The sequence below is a fragment of the Anomaloglossus baeobatrachus genome, chromosome 8 (genome assembly GCF_048569485.1).
Source record: "Anomaloglossus baeobatrachus isolate aAnoBae1 chromosome 8, aAnoBae1.hap1, whole genome shotgun sequence".
Lineage (NCBI taxonomy): Eukaryota > Metazoa > Chordata > Amphibia > Anura > Aromobatidae > Anomaloglossus > Anomaloglossus baeobatrachus.
The window spans coordinates 37,476,251-37,503,321 of NC_134360.1; the positions used below are offsets into that span (position 1 = coordinate 37,476,251).

Consider the following 27,071-nt stretch of genomic DNA (forward strand, 5'->3'; position numbering starts at 1 on the left):
AGGCGGCGATTGCGCACCTGTAGGAAAAGGCCGTTTTACGGCTCTCTTACGAGGTATTATTTTACCCACCCAGGGATTGCTTTTGGACGTCCCAATTGTCTGGGTCTCCCAATTGAGCGACAAAGAAGAAGGGAATTTTGTTTACTTATCGTAAATTCCTTTTCTTCTAGCTCTAATTGGGAGACCCAGCACCCGCCCCTGTTTTTTTTGTGTACACATGTCGTTCATGTTGAATGGTTTCAGTTCTCCGATATTCCTTCGGATCGATGTTACTTTAAACCAGTTTATAATTCTTTTTCCTCCTCCTTGCTTTTGCACCAAAACTGAGGAGCCCGTGGGAGCACGGGGGGTGTATAGGCAGAAGGGGAGGGGCTTAACACTTTTGAGTGTAATACTTTGTGCTGCCTCCGGAGGCATAGCCTATACACCCAATTGTCTGGGTCTCCCAATTAGAGCTAGAAGAAAAGGAATTTACGGTAAGTAAACAAAATTCCCTTCTTTGTAAATCCATGCTTGGAAGGGCTAGAAAACAGGAAAAAACACTCTAAGGCTATGTGCAAATATTGCATTTTTTTCTGCACAAAACAAGCATGTTTTGGCTGGAAAAAGTGCGTTTTTATGCTTTTTTTTTTTTTTCCATGCTTTATCTATTGAAATGGGGAAAACGCAGGAAAAAAAAAAGCAGAAAGCATTGATATGCTGCTGCTTTTTTCTGCAAAAAAAAAAAAAAAATCTGCAAGGAAAAAAGAAGCAATGTGTGCACAGTACTTCAAGGAAAAAAATACATTCCAGCAAAGTCTTTGAGAATCCTGCAGTATTGATTAAAATCTACAAGGAAAAAAGCAACATGTGCACACAGCCTAACAATTGGTGCAAATGTTGCAGATTTGTTTCTGCACCCAAAACTGCAAGGAAAAAAGAAGCAACATGTGCACAGCACTTCAATAGTCTCATTGATTTTGCTGGGATAAGAATAAACTTGCAGATTTGGGCAATAAACTGATAAACTGCACTAAATTTGCAACAAAAAACTCAGTGTGTGCACACAGCCTTATAATACCTGAAAGAAGGGGGAAACCCCGAAATAAGTGACTAATGTGAAATCTGCCCTTTAATATTTCCCAGGCTATTGTTGCTAGCAAAGCCAGCCAGTTCACTGGTTACGCTCAACATGACGCCCAGGAGTTCATGGCTTTCCTGCTGGACGGACTCCACGAAGATCTGAACCGGATTCAGAATAAGCCATACACGGAGACGGTGGACTCAGACGGGCGGCCAGATGAGGTACAGGGAGCCGTCCTGATCTGACATTCTTTACCTAGTGTATAGTAAGCTTAAAGGGTATATCTCAGCAGGTTTTTGCTATGTAATCTGAAGCAAGGATGCTGCAAGGGTTAACACAGTAAATTCAGGTCTCCCTGTCTTGTCACAGTCCTTATTTGCTATGTTTGTTTAAGCAGCAGGACTCTTGTCATTATAGTCCGGCACACCCCCTCCTCTGATTGACAACTCGCTGTCAAGGTACAATGTCTATAGAGAGCCTGGTGTGGGCGAGGGAAGCTCCTTGGACTCTGCTACATGACTTAAGTTAAATATTCTGATTGGTCTGAACGGCTGCAGCCAGTAATCCAAGTGATATATCGTTGGATTCAGGATCTCTGCCCCTATGTTGTACTGCTCTCAGATGAGGTAGCAAAAATCTGCTGACAGATTCCCTTTAAAAGTATACATTTCTGCTCTTGTAGTAGTGCCGGATTGAGAAGGATAATTACACGTATAACATTAAAAATGAATGTTGCAGAGAATTGTCTCTGGATGTTTGCAAGAAAGTAACCGATAAACACTAAATTGCTCTCCTCTCCCTTAGGCCAGAGAGGACATTAAATGCCTACATTATATTTTTTTCAGGAAGTTGCAGATGAAGCATGGCTGCGGCACAAGATGAGGAATGACTCCTTCGTGGTCGATTTATTCCAGGGTCAATACAAATCAAAGTTGGTTTGCCCTGTCTGTACCAAGGTATACAGCTCCTATAGAGCCTATGTCTAGATCTTGTATAAAATCGCTTCAGGCGGCTTTCACACTACGTTTTTTTAACATGTCTCATGAACGTTTTTTGCTGCAAAAGCGGATCCTGTTTTTGCAAAGAGAAACGCAAGTGTTATTTTACTGGATTTTGTCACTTGAAGTTTATGGGCGTGTATTGGAGTCATGTGATCGGGAGTGAGGGGAACTGAACGGGACAGACAGGAAATTCAGACACAGCTGGAGGGAGCAGAGAGGAGGAGGAGGAGGAGGAGAAGAGAGCAGAGAGGAGGAGAAGAGAGCAGAGAGGAGGAGGAGAAGAGAGCAGAGAGGAGGAGGAGAAGAGAGCAGAGAGGAGGAGGAGGAGGAGAAGAGAGCAGAGAGGAGGAGGAGGAGGAGAAGAGAGCAGAGAGGAGGAGGAGGAGGAGAAGAGAGCAGAGAGGAGGAGGAGGAGGAGAAGAGAGCAGAGAGGAGGAGGAGGAGGAGGAGAAGAGAGCAGAGAGGAGGAGGAGGAGGAGGAGAAGAGAGCAGAGAGGAGGAGGAGAAGAGAGCAGAGAGGAGGAGGAGGAGAAGAGAGCAGAGAGGAGGAGGAGGAGAAGAGAGCAGAGAGGAGGAGGAGGAGAAGAGAGCAGAGAGGAGGAGGAGGAGAAGAGAGCAGAGAGGAGGAGGAGGAGAAGAGAGCAGAGAGGAGGAGGAGGAGAAGAGAGCAGAGAGGAGGAGGAGGAGAAGAGAGCAGAGAGGAGGAGGAGGAGAAGAGAGCAGAGAGGAGGAGGAGGAGAAGAGAGCAGAGAGGAGGAGGAGGAGAAGAGAGCAGAGAGGAGGAGGAGGAGAAGAGAGCAGAGAGGAGGAGGAGGAGAAGAGAGCAGAGAGGAGGAGGAGGAGAAGAGAGCAGAGAGGAGGAGGAGGAGAAGAGAGCAGAGAGGAGGAGGAGGAGAAGAGAGCAGAGAGGAGGAGGAGGAGAAGAGAGCAGAGAGGAGGAGGAGGAGAAGAGAGCAGAGAGGAGGAGGAGGAGAAGAGAGCAGAGAGGAGGAGGAGGAGAAGAGAGCAGAGAGGAGGAGGAGGAGAAGAGAGCAGAGAGGAGGAGGAGGAGAAGAGAGCAGAGAGGAGGAGGAGGAGAAGAGAGCAGAGAGGAGGAGGAGGAGAAGAGAGCAGAGAGGAGGAGGAGGAGAAGAGAGCAGAGAGGAGGAGGAGGAGAAGAGAGCAGAGAGGAGGAGGAGGAGAAGAGAGCAGAGAGGAGGAGGAGGAGAAGAGAGCAGAGAGGAGGAGGAGGAGAAGAGAGCAGAGAGGAGGAGGAGGAGAAGAGAGCAGGAGGAGGAGGAGGAGGAGGAGAAGGGAGGAGGAGGAGGAGGAGGAGAAGGGAGGAGGAGGAGGAGGAGGAGAAGGGAGGAGGAGGAGGAGGAGGAGGAGGAGAAGGGAGGAGGAGGAGGAGAAGGGAGGAGGAGGAGGAGAAGAGAGGAGGAGGAGGAGAAGAGAGGAGGAGGAGGAGAAGAGAGGAGGAGGAGGAGGAGGAGGAGGAGGAGGAGGAGGAGGAGAAGGAGGAGAAGGGAGGAGGAGGAGGAGGAGGAGAAGGGAGGAGGAGGAGGAGAAGAGAGGAGGAGGAGGAGGAGAAGAGAGGAGGAGGAGGAGAAGAGAGGAGGAGGAGGAGAAGAGAGGAGGAGGAGGAGAAGAGAGGAGGAGGAGGAGAAGAGAGGAGGAGGAGAAGAGAGGAGGAGGAGAAGAGAGGAGGAGGAGGAGGAGGAGGAGGAGAGGAGAAGAGAGGAGGAGGAGGAGGAGGAGAGGAGGAGGAGGAGGAGGAGAGGAGGAGGAGGAGGAGGAGAGGAGGAGGAGAGGAGGAGGAGGAGAAGAGAGGATGAGGAGGAGAGAGGAGGAGCAGAGAGGAGGAGAGGGCAGAGGAGGAGAGAGGAGGAGGAGGAGAGGGGAGAGAGGAGGAGGAGGAGGAGGAGAGAGGAGGAGGAGGAGGAGAGAGGAGGAGGAGGAGAGAGGAGGAGGAGGAGAGGGGAGGAGGAGGAGAGGGGAGGAGGAGGAGAGGGGAGGAGGAGGAGAGGGGAGGAGGAGGAGAGGGGAGAGAGGAGGAGGAGGAGAGGGGAGGAGGAGGAGAGGGGAGAGAGGAGGAGGAGGAGAGGGGAGAGAGGAGGAGGAGGAGAGGGGAGAGAGGAGGAGGCAGAGAGGAGGAGAGAGGAGGAGAGGGCAGAGAGGAGGAGGAGAGGGCAGAGAGGAGGAGGAGAGGGCAGAGGAGAGAGCAGAGAGCAGAGAGGAAAGGAGGGAGAAGAAGAGGAAAGGAGAGAGCAGAGAGACTGATCACGCCAGGCTGGTTTCTGGTTAAGCAGGATCCAGTCTATCAGCATGCCAGTGTTCACATGCGTTTGCGTGCTGTTTAGTCAGGATCCAGCAATTTGCAGTATTTGGGCGCAGCTCAAAAACGCTACAAGTAGCGTTTTTGAAAAAAGTTAAAAAAACGCAAGTCGCTGGATCCTGACTAAAACTGCACGCAAACGCAGGTGAACGCATGTTGACGCGAGTCCATTGCAAATGCATTGAAATAAAAACGCATTTGCGCTGGATCCGTTTTTGCGTTAAAAAAACGTTCAGGACGCATGTTAAAAAAAACGTAGTGTGAAAGCCGCCTAACCCTTCCAATCGAGCTGAAGGTGGGACTTGTACCACCTTCAGCTAATTTCTAACCTTTTTTTCCAGTAGAACATTGTAAAAAGTGTTATATTATTCCATCCAGATTCTTTTGTTTTGTGCAGGTTTGTCAGAGCTTATCATATAGGAGCCCCCACCTTAAATGTGACACCAAAAAGCCCCACCTCAGTGTGATAACCTGAAGAAAAGTTCCTGTACATACCCCAATAACACTCTTCTACTCCTTTATACATTCGCATCCTGGGGTCTGTGATTAGTAAATTGGGTGATAACAAAAAAAACTCCTGTATTTCCCTTCTTGAGACAAGACCGTACCAGGCTACCTATTAGAAAAAGGGGTGATAACGAGGAGAAAAGTTCATGCAAGGGAAAAGAAAGTAGTAACACAGTGTGATTAGTAGGAGTGGAGATAACCTGAAGCATTATCCTAAAATTGCCATTCCCAGAGTTCACTGGAGGCTTTACGCTTTTTGGTGAGGACATTAAAGGGAACAAGTCACCAGATTTCGCCCTTATAAGCTGTGGCCACCACTGGGCCCTTATATACAGCATTGTAATATGCTGCGTGTAAGAGCCCAGGCTGTGCTCTGTATAACATAAAAAAACCCAACACTTTAATACTCGCCTAGGGGGGGCCCTCCGGTCCGATTGGGGGGGCGCCGGCCCTCCGGTCCGATTGGGGGGGGTGCCGGCCCTCCGGTCCGATTGGGGGGGGTGCCGGCCCTCCGGTCCGATTGGGGGGGCGCCGGCCCTCCGGTCCGATTGGGCGGGTGTCGCTGTCCTTCGTGGCAATTTCCATCCTATCCTGCCCAGTGTGCATGACGCAATCTATGTCATCCACATTGCTGAGGGCAGATCAAAGTTCTGTAATGCGCAGGCACGAGGAAAGGTTAAAGACCGCCCGCGCATGCGCACTACAATACATTGATCTGCCCTCAGCATGTCAAATCACAGTGCACCTACGCAGGACCTCAGTGCCGGCCGGTGTAGAAGACATAGATGCATCATTCACTCTGGATGGGATAGAAGGACTGAGCTCACCGCAGAGAGGAGGCGCCGGACCAGAGAGCAGTGACGCCCATCGGACCGGACCGCCTCTACAGGAGTATTATAAAGGTGTATTTATGTTATACACCGCGGCCTGGGCTCTTATATACAGCTTATTAGAATGCAGTATACAGCATAAGGGTCACCGGTGGGGGCCGCAGCTTATAGGGGAAAAACCTGATGACTGGTTCCCTTTTTAATAGCTTGTGATTACTAAGAGGGGTGATAACATGAGGACCTCTTGTGTTTTCTTTCTACACACAAAATATAGTACTACACGATATCTGTACTAAAATATTGTCTTTAGGGGGAGGGGGGCATTACGTCTTTTGTTAGTAGTGAACGGATCATTTCTTGTATCTGCACGCAGAGCCCAGATATTTTGTATTTCTTGGGTGTATTGTTATGGCTCGCTGTGTTTTACTTAATGCGCCGAGCGAAACCTTCCCTGTCCAGAAAGACAATATCCCATTAGGGTGTCAAACACAACATCCATGATCCCATCACAGAGACCAGGCGCTGACGGTTGGGGGGGGGGGGGGGGTTGGGCAACAGCTTTTCATTTTTTACCCATTCTTCTTCCCTGGATTTCTGCTCCTCTATAATCTGCTCATTTCCTTCTTGCAGGTTTCCATTACATTTGATCCTTTCCTGTATTTACCGGTTCCTTTACCGCAGAAGCAGAAGGTCCTGACTGTCTTTTATTTTGCAAAGGAGCCTCATAAGAAGCCTATAAAGGTGAGGCTGATCCGGAAGGTCAGGTATATATTTGTAGATTTAGGCTATCTGCCCCCGTTGCTTTTTTATGTGCTTCTTTTCTGCAGAAAAAAAACTTGCATTTTTTTATTGCATTTGTTTGCTTTTTTTTTTTTTTTTGTCATGGTGATCGCAGGGGTACAGGCACTGTACCCCCCACGATTGCTGCCGGGACCCAGCTTTCACTGCCTGCACCACTCCTGGCAGTTTGACCCCCTAAATGCCGCGATCAGTGCGAATGCAGCATTTAGGAGGCAGGGAGAGGAATCCCTTATCTCTCCCTGGTGATCAGGTCCCTGTAGTACAATCACAAGGACCCGATCGCTGTCATACTATCCCTAAATCGTCAGCATAATGACCCCGGGTTACTGAGCCTACAGAGAGCCTCACACACCATGCTGTATGCATAGTGTAAGAGTCAAAGTGCTGTGATATAATCCCCTGTAGTGATAAAGTATTGCAGGGTATTATAGAAATGTAGGAAATAAATGCAGAAACAATTGGCATGCTGCTTTTTTTTTTTTTTTTTTTTAGCAACCAAATCTGCAAGAAAAAAGAAGCAGCGTGTGCACAGCAAATCAGGATTCTCATACACTTTGCTGGCATGCTTTTTCCTTGCTTTTATTGCTTAAAAATGAAAATGAATGACAAAAACGCCACATGAGCACAAAGCCTTACTTTTTTTTATATAATGATTTCTCCCTCTAGTTCTTGGTTAGCATCGGGAAGGAAAACTCCAGTGCGGCAGATGTCCTCGAGTCCATTTCTCAGAGCGTCCGAGTGAAAACTGAAAATCTGAAGCTTGCAGAGGTAAATACTACTTTCATTAAATCTCTAGTTTCTCCTTTTTTTTTTTTTTGTTTTTTTTTCTAGGACCCGTTCAACGGTAATGTGATGTGCAGAATACAGCAGTTTATACAGTGCCAGGAACGGACTCTGCTCCCATCAAGAGCACTGGCTGGTGCCTTTAGGCCGTGCAGCAGAAGGGCCTGACTGCTTAAAGGGAACCTGTCAGGTCCAATATGCACCCAGACCCATGAAAAGATCTGGGTGCATATTGCTAATCCCTGCCTAACCATCCCTGTATCTAGTAGCATAGATAGAGATTTTTAGAAAACTTATTTCTAAAGATCCTTTATGATATGCTAATGAGCACAGGGCCTAGTTGCAAGTTGTTTTTTTTTTGTTTTTTTTTTTTTACTAGTGTGCCTTCTTAGCATGTTATCACGCCCATAGGGGCATGGTAACATGCTATTCAATACCAGCAGTGACGCATGTACCTGTGTCCGTTGTCTCCACTTCAGATGCCGGGTTTAGGCTCAGTGAGCATGATCAGAAGACCCGGCGCACCTGGTCATGCGCACTAGACCTCTCTGAAGCCAGGACACGTACACCCAGCTTCATAGTGCGCATGACCGGAAGTGCCGGGGACTTCTGATCATGAGCACTGACCCTAAACCCGGTCTTCTGAAGTGGTGACAACGGACACCGGTTCGTGTGTCACTGTAGAGGAGGCTGGACCTGCACCTGACAGGTTCCCTTTAAGGAAAACTTAACTCTTCCATTATTGATCAGGCAGAGAGCTCCCAATTTGCTCTGCCTGATCTTGGAGTGTACATCCATATAGTTATAATGGCAGAGAAGGGAAAGAGGTGACTGTGCAGCTATACTTATGGTCTGTTTAGATAGGACATCTGTGTCCAGCATCATTTTGCTATGAAGTATGTTTGGAGAGGTAAGTGCTGGACCCCAGGTATACAGAACCAGGACTTTGGGTGGTCTAGCATTGGAAAGATCTTCCTATTTCTGTCCTGATCTGCTCCGTTTCCATTCTTGGCATTTAAAATATATCTTTCAGTAATGGCATCACCCTTGGAACTGCAGCTTGAACCTTTTGTAGCACCTGGTAAATTTCTGCCGTTTTGGGTTCAACTGGTGAAATGCTCGATTTTACATTTTTCTTTTTCGCTCCTAATTGGGAGACCCAGACAATTGGGTGTATAGCTATTGCCTCTGGAGGCCACACAAAGTATTACACTTAAAAGTGTAAGGCCCCTCCCCTTCTGGCTATACACCCCCAGTGGGATCACTGGCTCACCAGTTTTGTGCTTTGTGCGAAGGAGGCAACACATCCACGCATAGCTCCACTTTTTAGTCAGCAGCAGCTGCTGACTATGTCGGATGGAAGAAAAGAGGGCCCATACTAAGGGCTCCCAGCATGCTCCCTTCTCACCCCACTGTATGTCGGAGGTGTTTGTAAGGTTGAGGTACCCATTGCGGGTACGGCGGCAGGAGCCCACATGCTGATTCCTTCCCCATCCCTTTTTACAGGGCTCTGGGTGAAGTGGGATTTACCGGTCTCCAGGCACTGAGACCGTGCTCCATCTACAGCCCCTGGAGAAGATGCTGGATGGAGCGGAGTACATCAGGGACATGGCCCTGCTTCCTCAAGGTACTCTGTGTCCCCGTGCATTTGGCGCTCACACCGCAGCATGCTGGGTGTTGTAGTGCGCCGGGGGACATCAGCGCTGCGGCGCCTGTGCCATGGCCTCATTCAGCTTCGCTGAAGCAGGCTCACTTATGGGAATTGGTCGCGCCGGCCGCTGGGACTGCGGCGCGGCTGGCACTTGTAGTGCGCCGGGGACTTCAGCGCGGCCTGCGCTTTTACGGCGGCCGCGCTGATAACTAGAGTCCCCGGCTTTTGCGGCCTGCTTCCGTTCGTTCCCGCCCCCAGACCTGCCAGTCAGGAGAGGGGCGGGACGCTGGCCACTTCTAGGAATCGGTCGCGCCGGCCGCTGGGACTGCGGCGCGGCTGGCACTTGTGGTGCGCCGGGGACTTCAGCGCGGCCCGCGCTTTTACGGCGGCCGCGCTGATAACTCGAGTCCCCGGCTTCTGGGCCTAGTCTCCCTTCGTTACCGCCCACAGCCCTGACAGTCAGGGTAGGGGCGTGACGCTGCATAGCACAGCAGCGCTGAGAGCTGGAGTATGTTTTGCATACTCCACCCCTCTCACTGTGTGCACTGTGAGTCCGGATTCCCGCACTTTCTCAGGCACGCCCACGGCTTCCTTCTCTACAAGGACGCCGGCAGCCATTAGTGTCAGTTTCTGTACGTTACAGAGACAAGTGTGGAAGACCCTGGCATTCTGATAGTCACACAATCGCTGCAACAGGCGTTAAGCAGCACCTGTGGTGCTAACCCCACTAGGGCAGAAGTGCACTTATAGATATGCTTGTACTATATACATTGCACTGTTTGGTCGCACGTTGTATATACCCTCCTGGATTATGCGGAGGAGTTATCAGCATATTCTCTGTGTAAAACAAAGGTGCAGAACCACATGTTTTTCTATACAGCTGGTACAGCATGTACGGCTATACGGCCGGCAGGTTACATAGACTCCCATTGTATGCACTAATGGCCAGGGGATGAGGACGGTGTCTGCAGTATTTACTGACAGTTTTTCTGAGACTATGGCTATGATACTAGAAGCCTAGCAGTCCGGACATGTCTCTCACAATATGGGCACTGTTGAATCATTGATCCATGGCCCCCCTCAGTGTGAACAACTAACAGCTCCGGGAATGTCACACGCATCCCAGAGTCACGGCTCTGCACGGACGTCAGTCCCAGACAGCCTAAGCGGGCTCACTATGAGCGGCCTCGGTTTCATCAGGGTCCTAGCAGAAGGACTCGCTGTGTAATGAGGCGGAAGTAGCGGCTCAGGATTCTGATCCTGAGACCGCTCTCAATCTGGATACACCTGATCGTGACGCCATAGTAAATAATCTTATAGCGTCCATCTATGGAATGTGGGTTATTTCTCACAGCTCCTCCAGTGGAGGAGTCAGCTTCACGTATTTTTCTGGACCACTCTGCCTTCAGAGAGGCAGTCCAGGAACACCACGCTTATCCAGATATGCGCTTCTCCAAACGGCTTGGGATACACGTTATCCCTGTCCCCTGACTTGGTCAGGGACTGGACCCAGTGTCCCAAGCGGCATCCTCCAATCTCCAGGCTTGTAGCTAGATCCATAGTTGCAGTGGGAGATGGAACTGCTGTTGGCTCCGGCATTCTCTCCCTTGGGGCACTCCAAGCTATTTCAGCTTGTCTTACACAGATTGACACGGTTACACGTACATCTGTGCCGCAGGTGGCATCCTTAACCTCTCAAATGTCTGCATTTGTTTCTTACGCGATTCAGGTTGTCCTGGACTCTGCGAACCGTGCGGCGGTAGCCTCCGCTACTCCGTGTTTTTAAGCAGAGCCTGGTCTGCTCGTTAAGTGAATGGAAGGCAGATTCTGCTTCCAAAAAAGGTTGCCTAACCAGTTGCCTTTTTCTGCTGACCGACTGTTTGGTGAATGTAACCATTAAACAGTCCAGGGGTAAGGATTCATCCTTTCCTCAGCCCGGACACAACAAACCCCAACAGAGCAAGAGGCAGTCGGGGTTTTCGGCCTTTTCGAGGCTCGGGCAGGTCCCATTTTTCCTCGTCCAATGTGGACTCAAAAGGATCAGAGGAGCTCAGATTCTTAGCGGGCTCAGTCACGCCCAAAAAAGCGACAGTCTGAAAACCCGCTTCCAAGGCGGCTTCCTCATGACTTGCGGCCTCGGTCGGTAGCAGGCTCTCCCGCCTTGGCGATATTTAGCTGCCATAGGTCAATGACCATTGAGTGTGAGACATTCTGTCTCACGGGTACAGGATAGAGCTCACTTCTCGTCCTCCAACTCGATTCTTCAGAATTTCTCCACCTCCCAGCCGAGCCGCTGCTCTTCTGCAAACAGGGTGCACTCTATAGGCAGAAAGAGTGATGACCCCCGTTCCTCTTCAGGAACAAGGTCACGGTTTTTACCCCAAATTCTTTGCGGTACCTATAACAACGGGCCGTTCCGTCCCGTTCTGGATCTAAAAATGCTCAGCAAGCTCGTGGACACCAGGCGGTTCCGGATGGAATCCCTCCGCCATGTCATCGCCTCAAGGTCCCAAGGATATTTCCTAGCATCATTAGGCATCAAGGATGCTTATCCACACGTGCCGATTGATCCAGAGCACTAGCGTTTCTACGCTTCGTTATAGGAGACGAACACCTTCTGTTCGTAGCTCTACCTTCCGGCTAGCGACAGTCCCACTGGTCTTCGCCAAGGTCAGGGCAGCAGTAGTCACAGTCCTGCACTCTCAGGGTCACTCTGTGATCCCGTATTTAGACGATCTACTTGTCAAGGCACTCTCTTAGGAAACATGCCAACACTGCCCGAACGTTGCGCTGGAGACTCTCTAAAGTTTTGGGTGGATCATCAACTTTTTAAAGTCAGATCCGACCCCGACCCTATCGATAACATATCTAGGCATAGAGTTTCTTACTCTCTCAGCGATAGTGAAGCTTCCGCTAGACAAACAGCATTCACTACGGGCTGCAAGCTCTTCTTTAAGAACCAGTCGCACACATTGAGACGCCTCATGCACTTCCTACGTAAGATGGTAGCAATGGAGGCAGTTCCTTTCGCGCAGTTTTACTGCGTCCACTACAATGGGACATTCTCCGCCAATGGGACGAGGAGTCGACGTCCCTCAACAGAGTCGTCGTTCTTTCTCAGGCGGCCAAGGAATCTCCACGGTGGTGGCTTCTTCCCACCTCTTGGTCAAAAAGAAGGTCCTTCCTATCCCCATCCTGGGCGATAGTTACGACAGACGCGAGTCTATCAGGGTGGGGAGCAGTTTTTCTCCACTACAGCGCTCAGGGTACGTGGACTCAGCAAGAGTCCACCCTTCAGATCAATGTTCTTGAACACAGAGCAGTGTATCTTGCCCTACAAACCTTCCAACAGCGGCTGGAAAGCAAGCATATCCGACTTCAGTCGGACAGCTCCACAGCGGTGGCATACATCAACCACCAAGGAAGAACGCGCAACCGGCAAGCCTTCCAGGAAGTCCGGCAGGTTCTGATGTGGGTGGAAGACACGGCATCCACCATATCCACAATTCACATCCCAAGTGTGGAAACTAGGAAGCTGACTTCCTAAGTCGCTGAGGTGTGGCCGAAAGAGTATGGTCTCCTCACCCGGACGGGTTTCAGGAGATCTGGCGCCGCTGACAGAGGCCGGACGTCGATCTAATGGCGTCACGGCACAACAACAATGTGCCAGCTTCATGGCACGGTTTCACAATCATCGAGCTCTGGCGGCAAACGCCTTAGTTCAGCATTGGTCGCAGTTCCAGCTACCTTAGGTGCCACCTCTGGCATTGTTGCCCAGAGTACTGCGCTAGATCAAGACCGACTGCGGCCGCGCCATCCTCGTCGCTACAGATTGGCCGAGGATGTTGTGGTACTCGGTTCTGTGGTGCCTCACGGTAGGCTAACCGGGGGCACTACCAGACCAATCAGACTGGCTGTCTCAAGGGCCATTCTTCCATTTGAATTCTACGGCCCTCAACCGGATGGTGTGGCATTGAGTCCTGGAACCTAGTGTCGTCAGGATTACCTCAGGACGTGGTTGCCACCATGAGACAGGCTAGCATACCAACGTCCGCCAAGATTGACCACAGGACGTGGAAGATATTCTTATCTCGGTGCTCGGCGCAGGGTGTTTCTCCCTGGCCGGTTGCATCGTCTATGTTTCCTTCCTTCCTGCAATCTAGGTAGGAAAATGGGTTGTCGCTCAGTTCCCTTTAGGGACAAGTCTCAGCGCTATCTGTATTTTTTCAGAAACGACGACTTCCTCAGGTACGCACGTTCCTACGGGGAGTTTGTCTTCTCAGCACTCCGTACAAGCGGCCGTTAGAGCCCTGAGATCTGAACAAGGTTCTAATTGCTCTCCAGATGCCGCCTTTCGAGCCTTTGAAGGATGTCTCCCTTCCCGCTTTTCACGGGAAGTGGCCTTCTAGTAACGGTCTCGTCTCTTAGGAGAGTTTCCGAGCTAGCAACGCTCTCATACAAACTCCCTTCCTGGTCCTTCACCAGGACAGGGTAGTTCTGCGTCCGGTTCCGGAATTTCTCCCTAAGGTGGTATCCCACTTTCATATCAATCAGGATATCACCTCACCTTCTTTGTGTCCTCGTCCAGTCCATCAATTTCAGAAAGATTTGCATCTGTTGGTTCTGGTGAGAGCACTCAGGTTCTACTTCCCGCATGGCGCTCCTGCGCCACCCGGATGCACTCTTTGTCCTTGTCGCTGGTCGGCGTAAACAGTCGCAAGCTTCCAAATCCACCCTTGCTCGGGGGATCGAGGAACCAATTCTTGAAACCTACAGTTCTACTGGGCTTCTGGTTCTCTCAAGGCCGAAGGCCCATTCTACCAGAGCCGTGGGTGCATCCTGGACATTACGGCACCAGGCTACGGCTCAGCAGGTGTGTCAGGCACCTACCTGATTGGGTCTGCATACTTTTACCAAGCATTTTCAGGTGCATACCTACGCTTCGGCAGACGCCAGCCTAGGTAGATAAGTCCTTCAGGCGGCAATTGCCCACCTGTAGGAAAGGGCTGTTTGACGGCCCTATCACGAGGTATTCTTTTACCCACCCAGGGACTGCTTTTGGACGTCCCAATTGTCTGGGTCTCCCAATTAGGAGCGAAAAAGAAGAAGGGAATTTTGTTTACTTACCGTAAATTCCTTTTCTTCTAGCTCCAATTGGGAGACCCAGCACCCGCCCTGTTTTCTCTGGGTTTTTCTGTTTTTTCGGGTACACATGTTGTTCATGTGGTATGGTTCAGTTCTCCGATGTTTCCTCGGATTGAATTGGTCTTTAAACCAGTTATTGGCTTTCCTCCTTCTTGCTTTGGCACTAAAACTGGTGAGCCAGTGATCCCACTGGGGGTGTATAGCCAGAAGGGGAGGGGCCTTACACTTTTAAGTGTAATACTTTGTGTGGCCTCCAGAGGCAATAGCTATACACCCAATTGTCTGGGTCTCCCAATTGGAGCTAGAAGAAAAGGAATTTACGGTAAGTAAACAAAATTCCCTTCTTTTTTTTTATTTATTTTTTCTTCCTAGGTGGTGAAAAATCGATTCAACCGCACGTTTGATCCCTCGTGTTCTGTGGATTCGGTCTCTCCCACCGATCAGCTGTTTTGCTTTGAAGTGCTGTCTCCTGAACTTGCTAAGGAGCATGTAGTGGTACTACAAGTCCAGCAGGTAATCGCCGAGTCCTCAACTTTAAAGTGGCTGTCCACTACTTTGCAATCATTAATGAGCTCAGAGTGGTCAAAAACTAATAAAAAAAAAAAAAAAAAGTAAAGTTTCCGATCAGACTGACGTATAGCGTCAGGTGGCTGCTGCAGCCAAACAGTTTCTTCCTGTTCAAATGGAATGTCAGCGCTGCAACCGATCAGTGGCCACCTGAAGCCCTCACCGCCGCTGATCCTGCCGGTTAGTATCTTTTCAACAATTATGATGATGCTGTGTCCTTTTAATAACGTGACAATGGACAACGTTTTTTTTTTAAAAAGCAGATGTTCTTCTCAAAGATCATTTCTCTATTGCTTCATTTGGGGGACATAGGTGTTTTGCTGCTGTCCTAGGAGGCTGACACTAAGTAATAGAAAAAAGGTATCCCCTACTCAGTAGCGTACACCCACCAACCGGAACCAAGACTTTCAGATTTAGCTTAGTGTCTGTAGGAGGCAGACAGGGGGCTACACTCAGCCCAGTTTCCACCTACAATCTTGTTTTGTTTTTTGTTTTTTTTATTAATCTTTCTTCGGCGCTCCATTGGGAGACCCAGACGATTGGGTGTATAGCACTGCCTCCGGAGGCCACACAAAGCAATTACACTAAAAAGTGTAAGGCCCCTCCCCTTCTGGCTATACACCCCCCGTGGGATCACTGGCTCACCAGTTTTCTGCTTTGTGCGAAGGAGGTCAGACATCCATGCATAAGCTCCACTGTTCAGTCAGCAGTAGCTGCTGACTATTTCGGATGGAAGAAAAGAGGGCCCATACTAGGGCCCCCAGCATGCTCCCTTCTCACCCCACTTGCGGTTTGTAAGGTTGAGGTACCTATTGCTGGTACGGAGGCTGGAGCCCACATGCTGTTTTCCTTCCCCATCCCCCTGAGGGGCTCTGAGGAAGTGGGATCTTTCCGGCCACCAAGCCCTGAGGCCGGGCTCCATCCACAGACCCATAGAACCTGCTGGATGTGGAGCGGGAGTGCCGTTCAGGGACAAGGCCCTGCAACTTTCAGGTACTGTGTCCCCGTATGGCAGGCCACTCGCACTCCAGGCTTGCTGGGGGTGCTAGTGCGCCGGGGACTGTAGCGCTGTGCGCTGGGCTTATAGTCCCTGCAGATTACTGGGGGACTTTACGTGTGGGGACCGCCGCGCCGACCGCCCCTGGAGCGGCGGCGCAGCTGCGACTTGTAGTGCGCCGGGGACGCGCCGACCGCGCTTTTACGGCGGCGGCGCTTCTAACTTTAGTCCCCGGCTTTTGCGGCCTAGCGCCGCTTCGTTCCCGCCCCCACCCTGTCACTCAGGGACAGGGAGAGACGCTGTTCTATAGCAGCGCCGAGGGCTGGAGCCTTATTTGCATTCTCCAGCCCCCTTTACTAGACACAGTGGGCGCCGGGTTCCCGCTCTTGTCTCGGGCACGCCCTCGGCCCGCCCCTCTCCTCTGGACGCCGGCAGCCATTCCGGCACGCAGAGCGGGAAAACGGAGACACTGAGCTACCAGTACAGGATTCCGGCGCCACACACCCGCTTTTGTGCGGGCGGTAAGCGGCAACTAAAGTGCTGACCCACTAATGCCGAAGTGTCCTGTTGTACTTTTGTACGGTCGCTATTCAGGATGCAGACCTAGAAACAGCAGCAAAAGATCAGGGGTGCTAAAGCACAGACTCTATATGCTGCTTGTCTTGCATGTGCTGCAGTGTCATGTGTCCTTTATGCTTGTATGCTTTACATTGCACTGTAAGGGCTATTCTTGGCTGTCTACCCGCCTAGATGGCTAGACAGCGGCAGCAAACAGCAATGGTGCTAAGGCACAAGCTTTCAATGCTGCTTGGATTGCATGTACTGCAGAGTTTATTTTCATGCTTGTACATTCACTGCATGTCGCTATTCTTGGCTAATGCTCCTTGATGACTAGACAACAGCAGCAGAAAAGCAAGGGTGCTAAGGCACAAGCTTTCAATGCTGCTTGGATTGCATGTGCTGCAGTGGTTATTTTCATGCTTGTATGCTATACATTCACTGTATGTCGCTTTTCTTGGCTAATGCTCCTGAATAACTAGACAACGGCAGCAGAAAAGCAAAGGTGCCAAGGCACAGGCTTTCTATGCTCCTTGTACTGCATGTGCTGAAGTGTTTATTGTACTTCATGCTTGTATGCTATACATTGCACTGTACGGTCGCTATTCTTGGCTAATGCTCCTAGATGGCTAGACAGCAACAGCAAAAAAAAAAAAAAAAAAAAAAAAGCATGGGTGCCAAGGCACAGGCTTTCTTTGCTGCTTGTACTGCATGCGACTTTCTTCAGCGCTCTATTGGGAGACCCAGACAATTGGGTGTATAGCTACTGCCTCCGGAGGTCACACAAAGTATTACACTAAAAAGTGTAAGGCCCCTCCCCTTCTGGCTATACACCCCCCGTGGGATCACGGGCTTACTCAGTTTTAGCTTTGTGTGCGAAGGAGGTCATACATCCACGCATAGCTCCACATTGTATAGTCAGCAGTAGCTGCTGACTATCTCGGATGGAAGAAAAGAGGACACATATAGTGTCCCCAGCATGCTCCCTTCTCACCAGATGGTGTTGCAAGGTTGAGGTACCTATTGCTGGTACAGAGGCCGGAGCCCCACATGCTGTTTTCCTTCCACATCCCCTTGGAGGGCCCTGTGGAAGTGGGATCTGTCGGCCTCCAAGCCCTGAGGCCGGGCTCCATCCACAGACCCAGAAGAACCTGATGGATGTGGAGCACGAGTACTATCAGGGACAAGGCCCTGCATCGGTCAGGTACTCGGTGTCTCCGGCAAGCACAGCACGCTCCGGGCTTGCTGGGCGCTATAGTGCGCCGGGGACATTAGTGATGGGCTTATGTTGCTGCAGCCATGGCTGAGCGACGGGTCATGTTTAGGAACTTGCGCCGACCGCTCATACGGCGGCGGCGCTGATGTGACTTGTAGTGCGCCGGGGACTTGGCGCCGACCGCGCTTTTACGGCGGGGGCGCCTGTAACTTTAGTCCCCGGCTTCTGAGGCCTGGCACCGCTTCGTTCCCGCCCCCAGCCCTGCCAGTCAGAGGAGGGGCGGGACGCTGTACAGATCTCAGCGCAGGGAGCTGGAGTCTGCTTTGCATTCTCCAGCCCCCTCTCACTGAACACAGTGAGATGCCGGGTTCCCGCTCTTGGCTGGGGCTCGCCCACGGCCCGCCCCTCTGCACAGGACGTGGAAGAGAAGCCGGCAGCCATTATGGTTTCCACTCTGGGAGAACGGAACCAGGCACAGGTTTTTGAGCGACCTCATACTCGCGCTGGGCGGGCGATAGGCAGTACTGGTCCCACTAATACTGAAGTGGGCTTTTGAACTGTGTGCGGATATGCGATGCAGCACTGTACTGTCGCTATTCTGGGCATACTCTCCTAGATGGCTAGACAAGTGTTCAATGATTAGTCTGCAGTGTTTGTTGGCGGATTTGGCAACAGCAAAGTGCCAAGGCACAAGCTTTCATTGCCGCTTCGTTTGCAGGTGCTGCAATTGGGTTTATTGTCATGCTATACATGCACTATATGTCGTTTTTCTTGGCTAATGCACCTAGTTAAACAGACAATAGCAGCAGTAAGGCAAGGCTGCCAAGGCACAGGCTCTCAATGCTGCTTGATTTGCTTGTACTGCAGTGTTTTTCTGTCATGCTTGTATGCTATACATTTCCTGTATGTCGCTATCCTTGCCTCATGCTCCTAGTTAACTAGACAACAGCAGCAGTAGAGCAGTGGTGCCAAGGCACCAGCTTGCAAGGCTGCTGCATTTGCATGTGCTGGCAGTGTTTACTGTCATGTTTGTATGCGATACATTCACTGTATGTCGCTATCCTTGTCTCATACTCCTAGATATATAGACAATAGCAGCAGAAGGCCTAATGTGCTAAGCCACAAGTTTCACTGCTGCGTGTACTACATGTGCTGAAGTGTTTACTTGTACTTCAGGCTTGTATGCTATACATTCACTGTATGTCGCTATCCTTGTCTCATACTCCTAGATATATAGACAATAGCAGCAGAAGAGCTAATGTGCCAAGCCACAAGTTTTCAATGCTGCGGGTACTACAGGTGCTGAAGTGTTTACTTGTACTTCGTGCTTGAATGCTATACATTCACTGTATGTCGCTATCCTTGTCTCAAGCTCCTGGATAAATAGACAACAGCAGCAGAAGAGCTAATGTGCCAAGCCACAAGTTTTCAATGCTGCGTGTACTACATGAGCTGAAGTGTTTATTTGTACTTCATGCTTGTATGATTATTTACTGTACGGTCGCTATCCTAGGCTATGCACTTAGATAGCTAGACAACAACAGCAGAAAAAGAAAAGGCCAATGAGGACTTTATATGTTGCTTGTACTGCATGTAATACGAGTCTAGGACCCCAGTGCGGGCAATTGCTTGACCGGGGTTTTCGGCTATATGTGGTTAAAAGAACCACCTGTGCTTCCTGTCCAGAGACAGGGACGAAATTGCAGTTTCTTTCCGCTGTTATATTGGCTGTGACTATGGCTGACATCTTACAGTCTGGCAGCCCACGCAGACCTTGGGCAATATAGTTGCAATGCCCCTGGCCACCATGATTTGAGGAGCAGCTCAAGGCTCCAGGGTGGTTTTCACGCGTCCCAGGGGGCAGGCTCCGACACGGACGTCAGTTCAAGAGGGCCTAAGCAGGCTCGCTGGGAATAGCCCTCGACTCCATCAGTGAAAGAGTCAGCTTCACAGCAGGGGAGATCTCTTTTCTAATATCGCAAGCAATTGCGTACTCGTCTGGCCCTCTGATCCTAGAGATGCAGTCCAGAAACGCAACGCTTTTCACGATAAGCGTTCTCCGACCGTATTAATGAGACACTCTCCTCCCTGATTGGACAAGCGCTAGCCCAGGTCCAAATGTGGATCTCCCGATCTCCAGGCTTGCAGCTGGATCTATAGTTGTAGTGGTGGATGGGGCTTCACGTCAAAATGCCATTGACAGATAGATAGGTTCTGGCCGCAATCTGTCTATGAAGCTATCGGCAGGTCGGTTGCTCCGGCAGTCGCAGCCGTGAAGGCACTCCAAGCTATTTCAGATAGTGTTGCGCAGAGGGACGCTGTCACCGGTACATCTCGGTCTCAGCAGCGTCTGTAATCTCGCAATCGCCGCATGGCGAACCATGCTGTTAAGGCTGTCCGAGACTCTACGAGCCGGACGGCGGTGGCATCGGCCATCTCCGTATTTTTTACGCAGAGCCTAGTGGTTAACAGATTGGATCAGATGCTTCTTCCAACAAAGTGCTTAACCAGGTTGCCTTTATCTAGTGATAGTCTGTTGGTAAGGGTTGAATGAATTCATTCAACTGTCCAAAACGACTCAAAAGGCCCAGAAAGGCATAGATTCCTAGCAGGCTCAAGTACGCCCGGGGAAGGCAGCCGGAGGAATCGCTACCAAAGCGTTTTTTTTTCTCATATTTTTCAGCCTTCTCACTCCGCAACCGCGGGGAGCAGACTCCCCCGCTTTAGCGACATTTACCTACCACAGGTCAAAGGCCGGTGAGAGAGAGTCAGTTTGTCTCAAACTACCTCTCCGACCGAGCCGAGGCTCTTCTGCAGGCAGGACGAGTGGTAATCCCTGTTCCTCTTCAGGAACCAGTTACGCCTTTTGCTTCGACCTGGTCGTGGTGCCAAGATAGGACGGCTCCTTCCGTCCCGTTCTGGAATTTAAACTGCTTAACAAGCACGTGACAACCAGGCGGTTCCGGAGGGAATCACTCCGCTCCGTCATTGCCTCACTGTCTCAAAGAGTTTTTCCTAACATCCATAGACATTAGGATGCTTATCTCCACGTGCCGATTGCTCCAAGGCACCGGCGTTGGCTACGGGCATATTTCGTTTTGTAGCCCTACCCTTCGGCTGGCGACAGCCCCACGGGTTTTTCACCAAGTTCATGGCAGCAGTGGGAGCAGTCCCGCGCTCTTACGGTCACTCTGTGATCCCTTTCTTGGACAATCTACTTGTCAAGGCACTCTCTTTTAGAAGCATGCCAACACAACCTGAACATGGCGCTGGACCCTTCCCAGAGTTTCGGGGAGGTCTTTGACTTCTTCTAAGTTGAACCCAATCGCTGGCATATCTTGGCATAGAGTTTTCACACTCTCTCAGTGATAGTGAATTCCGCTGGACAAACAGCGTTCACTACAGACGAGGGTGCAGTCTCTCCTTCAAGGAGGCGCCTCATCCAGAGGCGAGCCTTTTCACGCAGTTTCATCTGCGTCCGCATCATTAGAAGATTCTTCGCTAAGGGGAAGGAAGTCGATGTTCCTACACAGTAACGTCCCCCTTTCACAGACGGTCAAAGACCGTCTTCAGAGGAGTCCACTCTTCAACTCAGTGGTCTAGAGCTCTGGGCAGTGTATCTTGCACTGCAAGCTTTCCTGCAGTGGCTGGAATGCAATCAGAACCGAATTCAGTCGGACTATCCACAGCGGTGGCGTACACATTCCGGACGTACAACACTAGGAAGCAAGTCTTCCTCAGTCGCGAGGACGTGGACGCAGGGGAATGGGACCTGCTCCCGTTTGGCTTCAAGAAATCGGTAGCCGCGGGATGAGGACGGACGTCGACATCATGGCGTCTCGGCAACTACAAGGTCTCGATTTTCATGGCGGGAGCTCTGGCGACAGGCGCCTTGGCTCAAGATTGGTCGCAGTTCCAGCTTCCGATTGCTGCCGCACTATTCTCGTCGCCCCAGACTGGCCGAGGAGGTTGTGGTACCGAGATCTGTGGCATCTCACCGTCAGTCGACTGTGAGCATTACGTCAGGGTCACAATGAGACGGGCTCGCCAGCCGCGGTTTGCCAAGATATTCCACAACTCGTGGAAGATATTCTTATCTTGGTGTTTTGCTCAGGGAGTGTATCCCTGGCCATCGGCTTTGCCTACTTTGCCTGCCCTCCTGCACTCTGGTCGGGAAAACGGTTGGTCGCTCGGCTCCCTTTAAGGGCAAGTCTCGGCACTATCCGTGTTGTTTCAGAAGCGTCTAGCACGTCTTCCTAAGGTGCGCACGTTGCTACAGGGAGTGTCATATTGTGCCCCCGTACGAGCGGCCGTTAGATCCATGGGATCTGAACGAGGTACTCGTTGCTCTCCAGAAGCCGCCTTTCGAGCCTCTGATGGGAGTTTCCCCTTTCTCGCCTGTCACAGAAAGTGGCTTTTCTAGGGCGATCACGTTTCTTCGGCGAGTGTATGAGCTGGCAGCTCTGTCATATCAGGCTCCCTTCCTGGTGTTTTCACCAGGACTAGGTAGTGTTGCGCTCCATTCAGGAGTTTCTCCCTAAGGTAGTATCCGCGTTTCAGCTTAATCAGGATATATCATTACCTTCATTTTGTCCTCATCCGACTCACCGGTTTGAAACGGGTTTACATTTGTTAGATCTGGTCAGAGGACTCAGAATCTACTTTTCCCGCACGGCGCCTATGCGCCGATCTGATGCACTGTTTGTCCTTGTCGCTGGTACGCGCAAGGGATTGCAGGCTTCTAAAGCCAACATGGCTCGATGGCTCAAAGAACCAATTCTTGAAGCCTACCGTTCTGCTGAGCTTCCGGTTCCATCAGGGCTGAAGGCCCATTCAACCAGAGCCGTGGGTGTGTCCTGGGCATTACGCCACCAGGCTACGGCTCAACAGGTGTGCCAGGCAGCTACCTGGTCGAGTCTGCACATTTTCACCAAACATTATCAGGTGCATACCTATGCTTCGGCGGATGCCGGCCTAGGTAGAAGAGTACTGCAGGCGGCAGTGGCCTCCCCGTAGGGGAGCGCTGTCTTGCAGCCCTATCAAGAGGTATTTATTTACCCACCCAGGGACAGCTTTTGAACGTCCCAATTGTCTGGGTCTCCCAATAGAGCGCTGAAGAAGAAGGGAATTTTGTACTTACCGTAAATTCCTTTTCTTCTAGCTCTTATTGGGAGACCCAGCACCCGCCCTGTTGTCCTTCGGGATTCTTGGTTTGTTGCGGGTACACATGTTATTCATGTTGAACGGTTTGCAGTTCTCCGATGTTATTCGGAGTGAATTTGTTTAAACCAGTTATTGGCTTTCCTCCTTCTTGCTTTGGCACTAAAACTGAGTAAGCCCGTGATCCCACGGGGGGTGTATAGCCAGAAGGGGAGGGGCCTTACACTTTTTAGTGTAATACTTTGTGTGACCTCCGGAGGCAGTAGCTATACACCCAATTGTCTGGGTCTCCCAATAAGAGCTAGAAGAAAAGGAATTTACGGTAAGTACAAAATTCCCTTCGTTCCAGGACCCCCAGTGTGTGCAATTACTCAACGGGGTCTCTGCTACAGGTGGCCAAAAGAACCACCTGTGATCCCTGTCCAGGGACAGGGACGGAGTTGCAGTTTCCGCTGATATATTGTCTGTGGCTATGACTAACATCTTACAGACTTTGCAGTCCAGACAGACCTTGGGCAATGTTGATTCAATGCCCCTGGCCACCCTGATTTCGAAACAAATCATGGCTCCAGGAGGGTCCCATGCATCCCAGGGTGCAGGCTCTGACACGGACGACAGTCCCAGACGGCCTAAGCGAGCTCCCTAAGAACGGCCCTCGACTTCATCACAGTACTCTCTGTATGACGAGGCAGACGTAGCTGTTCAGGACTCTGATCCTGAGACCGCTCTCAATCCGGATACACCGGATGGTGACGCTATAGTGAATAATCTTATAGCGTCCATCAATGGAAGGTTGGGTATTTCTCCCTCAACTCCTCCAGTGGAGGGGTCAGCTTCACAGCAGAAGAAATCCCTATTTCGGTATCTCAAGCGTATATTGAGTACTTTTCTGGTCACTCTGACTCCAGAGAAGCAGTCCAGGAACATCACGCTTATCCCGATAAGCGTTTCTCCAACCGTATTGAAGATACGCGTTGTCTCTTCCCCCCCCTGACGTGCTCAAGCGCTCCAAGGGTGGATCCCCCAATCTCCAGGCTTGCGGCTAGATCTATAGTTGCAGTGGAAGATGGGACTTCACTTAAAGATGCCATTGACAGACAGATAGCCCTATCGGCGGGTCGGTTGCCCCGGCATTCGCAGCCATAGAGGCACTCCAAGCTATTTCAGCTAGTATTGCGCAGAGGGACGCGGTCACATGTACATCTTGGCCGCAGTAGCGTCCTTCACCTCGCAATGTCGGCATTGCGACTCAAGCTGTTTATGCTGTCCTGGACTCTACGAGCCGTACGTCAGTGGCGTCCGCCAACTCCGTGTTGTTACGCTCCTAGTGTTAAGGGATTGGAGTAGATGCTGCTTCCACAAAAGTGCTTAACCAGATTGCCTTTATCTGGTGACAGACTGTTTCGTGAGCGGTTGGATTAAATCATTCAACTGTCCAAGGGTACGGATTCTTCCTTACCCCAGCTATCAAACAAGACCCATCAGGAGAAGGGACAGTCGAGGTTTCGGTCCTTCCCAGGCTCGGGCACGTCCCAATTGCCCTCGTCCAACAGGACTCAAAAGGCTCAGAGGGGCGCAGGTTCCTGGCGGGCTCAATCACGCCCGGAGAAGGCAGCCGGAGGAACCGCTACCAAGGCGGTTTCCTCATGACTTTCAGCCCTCTCTCTCCGCGTCCGCGGTCGGTGGCAGACTCCCCCGCTTTAGCGACATTTAACTGCCACAGGTCAATGGCCGGTGGGTGAGAGACAGTTTGTCGCAAAAACTTCCTCACCGGCCGAGCCGAGGCTCTTCTGCAGGCAGTAGGAGTCGTAATCCCGGTTCCTCCTCAGGAACAAGAGACACTTTTTACTCCGATCTGGTCGGGGTGACAAAATAGGACGACTCCTTCCGTTCCGTTCTGGACCTTAAACTGCTCAACAAGCACGTGAAAACCAGGCGGTTCCGGATGAAATCCCTCCGCTCCGTCATTGCCTCAATGTCTCAAGGAGATTTCCTAGCATCAATAGACATCAGGATGCTTATCTCCACGTGCCGATTGCTCCAGAGCACCGGCGTTTGCTACGATTCGTTATTGAAGACGAGCATCTTCGGTTCGTAGCCCTACCCTTCGGTCTGGCGACAGCCCCACGGGTTTTCACCAAGTTCATGGCAGCAGTGGGACCACTCCCGCACTCTCAGGGTCACCCTGTGATCCCTTACTTAGACCATCTACTTGTCAAGGCACTCTTTTAAGAGGCATGCCAACACAGCCTGAACATGGCGCTGGAGACTTCCCAGAGTTTCGGGTGGGTCCTCAACTTTTCAAAGTTAAACCCAATCGCTGGCATATCTTAGCTTGGGGTTTCACACTCCCTCAGCGATGGTGAAGCTTCCACTGGACAAACAGCGGTCACTACAGACGGGGGTGCAGTCTCTCCTTCAAGGAGACACCTCATCCAGAGGCAGTCCCTTTCACGCAGTTTCATCTGCGTCCACTTCAATAGAACATTCTTCGCTAATGGGAGGGGAAGTCTATGTCCCTACACAGGAACGTCCCCCTTTCTCAGACGATCAAGGACTCTCTTCAGAGGAGTCCACTCTTCAGATCAATTGTCTGGAGCTCTGGGCATTGCATATGGCCCTGCAAGACTTCCTGCAGTGGCTGGAAGGCAAACAGATCCGAATTCAGTCTGACAATCCACAGCGGTGGCATACATCAACCACCAAGGCGGACTACGCAGTCGGCGAGCCTCCCAGGAAGTCCGCCGGATTCTGCTAGGGGTGGAAGACAGAGCATACACCATATCCGCAGTTCACATCCCGGGCGTAGAAAACTGGGAAGCAGACTTCCTCAGTCACCAGGGCGTGGACGCAGGAGAATGGTCTCTGCACCCGGACGGGTTTCACGAATCGGCACAACAGCAAGGTCCCGGTTTTCATGACGATCAAAGAGCTCTGGCGACAGGCATCTCACGGTCGGTCAACCGTGGGCACTACCAGACCGGCCAGACTTACTGTCCCAAGGGCCGTTTTTCCATCTGAATTCTACGGCCCTGAACCTACTGTGTGGCCATTGCGTCCTAGATCCCAGTGTCCTCAGGATTATCCCACGGGGTCGTTGCCACCATGAGACAGGCTATGAAGCCCACGTCTGCTAAGATCTACCACGGAAGTGGAAGATTTTCTTTTACTGGTGCTCTGTACAAGGAGTGTCCCCCTGGCCATTGGCATTGCCTACTTTTCTTTCCTTCCTGCAATCTGGGTTGGAAAAGGGCTTGTCGCTCGGCTCCCTTAAAGGGCAAGTCTCGGCGCTATTGGTGTTTTTTTCAGAAGCGTCTAGCACGACGTCCGCAGGTACGCACGTTCCTGCAGGGGGTTTGGTCATATCGTCCCCCCGTACGAGCGGCCGTTAGATCCATGGGATCTGAACAGGGTGCTAGTTGCTCTCCAGAAGCCGCCTTTCGAGTCTCTGACGGATGTTTCACTCTCTCGACTATCACGGAAAGTGGCCTTTCTGGTAGCGATCACGTCTCTTCGGAGAGTGTCTGAGCTAGCAGCGCTGTCATCCAAGGCTCCCTTCCTGGTGGTCCACCAGGACAAGGTAGTGCTGCGCCCCATTCAGGAGTTTCTCCCTAAGGTAGTATCCTCGTTTCATATTAATCAGGATATCTCCTTACCTTCTTTTTGTCCTCATCCGGTTCACCGGTATGAAAAGGATTTACATTTGTTAGATCTGGTGAGAGCACTCAGAATCTACATTTCCCGCACGGCGCCCCTGCGCCGCTCTGATGCACTCTTTGTCCTTGTCGCTGGCCAGCGCAAGGGGTCGCAGGCTTCCAAAGCCACCCTGGCTCGATGGATCAAAGAACCAATTCTTGAAGCCTACCGTTCTGCTGGGCTTCCGGTTCCATCAGGGCTGAAGGCCCATTCTACCAGAGCCGTGGGTGCGTCCTGGGCATTACGACACCAGGCTACGGCTCAACAGGTGTGCCAGGCAGCTACCTGGTCGAGTCTGCACACTTTCACCATACATTATCAGGTGCATACCTATGCTTCGGCGGACGCCAGCCTAGGTAGAAGAGTCCTGCAGGCGGCAGTTGCCTCCCCGTAGGGGAGGGCTGTCTTTGCAGCTCTAACATGAGGTATTTCTTTACCCACCCAGGGACAGCTTTTGGACGTCCCAATCGTCTGGGTCTCCCAATGGAGCGCCGAAGAAGAAGGGAATTTTGTTACTTACCGTAAATTCCTTTTCTTCTAGCTCCTATTGGGAGACCCAGCACCCGCCCTGTTGTCCTTCGGGATTTTTGGTGGTTTTTCGGGTACACATGTTGTTCATGTTGAATGGTTTTTCAGTTCTCCGACGTTACTTCGGAGTGAATTTGTTTAAACCAGTTATTGGCTTTCCTCCTTCTTGCTTTTGCACTAAAACTGGTGAGCCAGTGATCCCACTGGGGGTGTATAGCCAGAAGGGGAGGGGCCTTACACTTTTTAGTGTAATT

General features: G+C 51.2%; 1 protein-coding gene across 1 annotated transcript in view; it reads left to right on the plus strand.

Annotated features, from left to right (window-relative positions):
- Window positions 1-14,994, plus strand: part of USP19 (ubiquitin specific peptidase 19) — a 67,961-nt gene extending 52,967 nt beyond the window's left edge. Inside the window, 6 exon segments of the mRNA XM_075322057.1 lie at window positions 1,126-1,284; window positions 1,909-2,019; window positions 6,346-6,456; window positions 7,183-7,284; window positions 14,468-14,608; window positions 14,923-14,994. Of these exon segments, the coding sequence (XP_075178172.1) occupies window positions 1,126-1,284; window positions 1,909-2,019; window positions 6,346-6,456; window positions 7,183-7,284; window positions 14,468-14,608; window positions 14,923-14,994 (696 nt within the window).
- The last annotated feature ends 12,077 nt before the right edge of the window (window positions 14,995-27,071 follow it).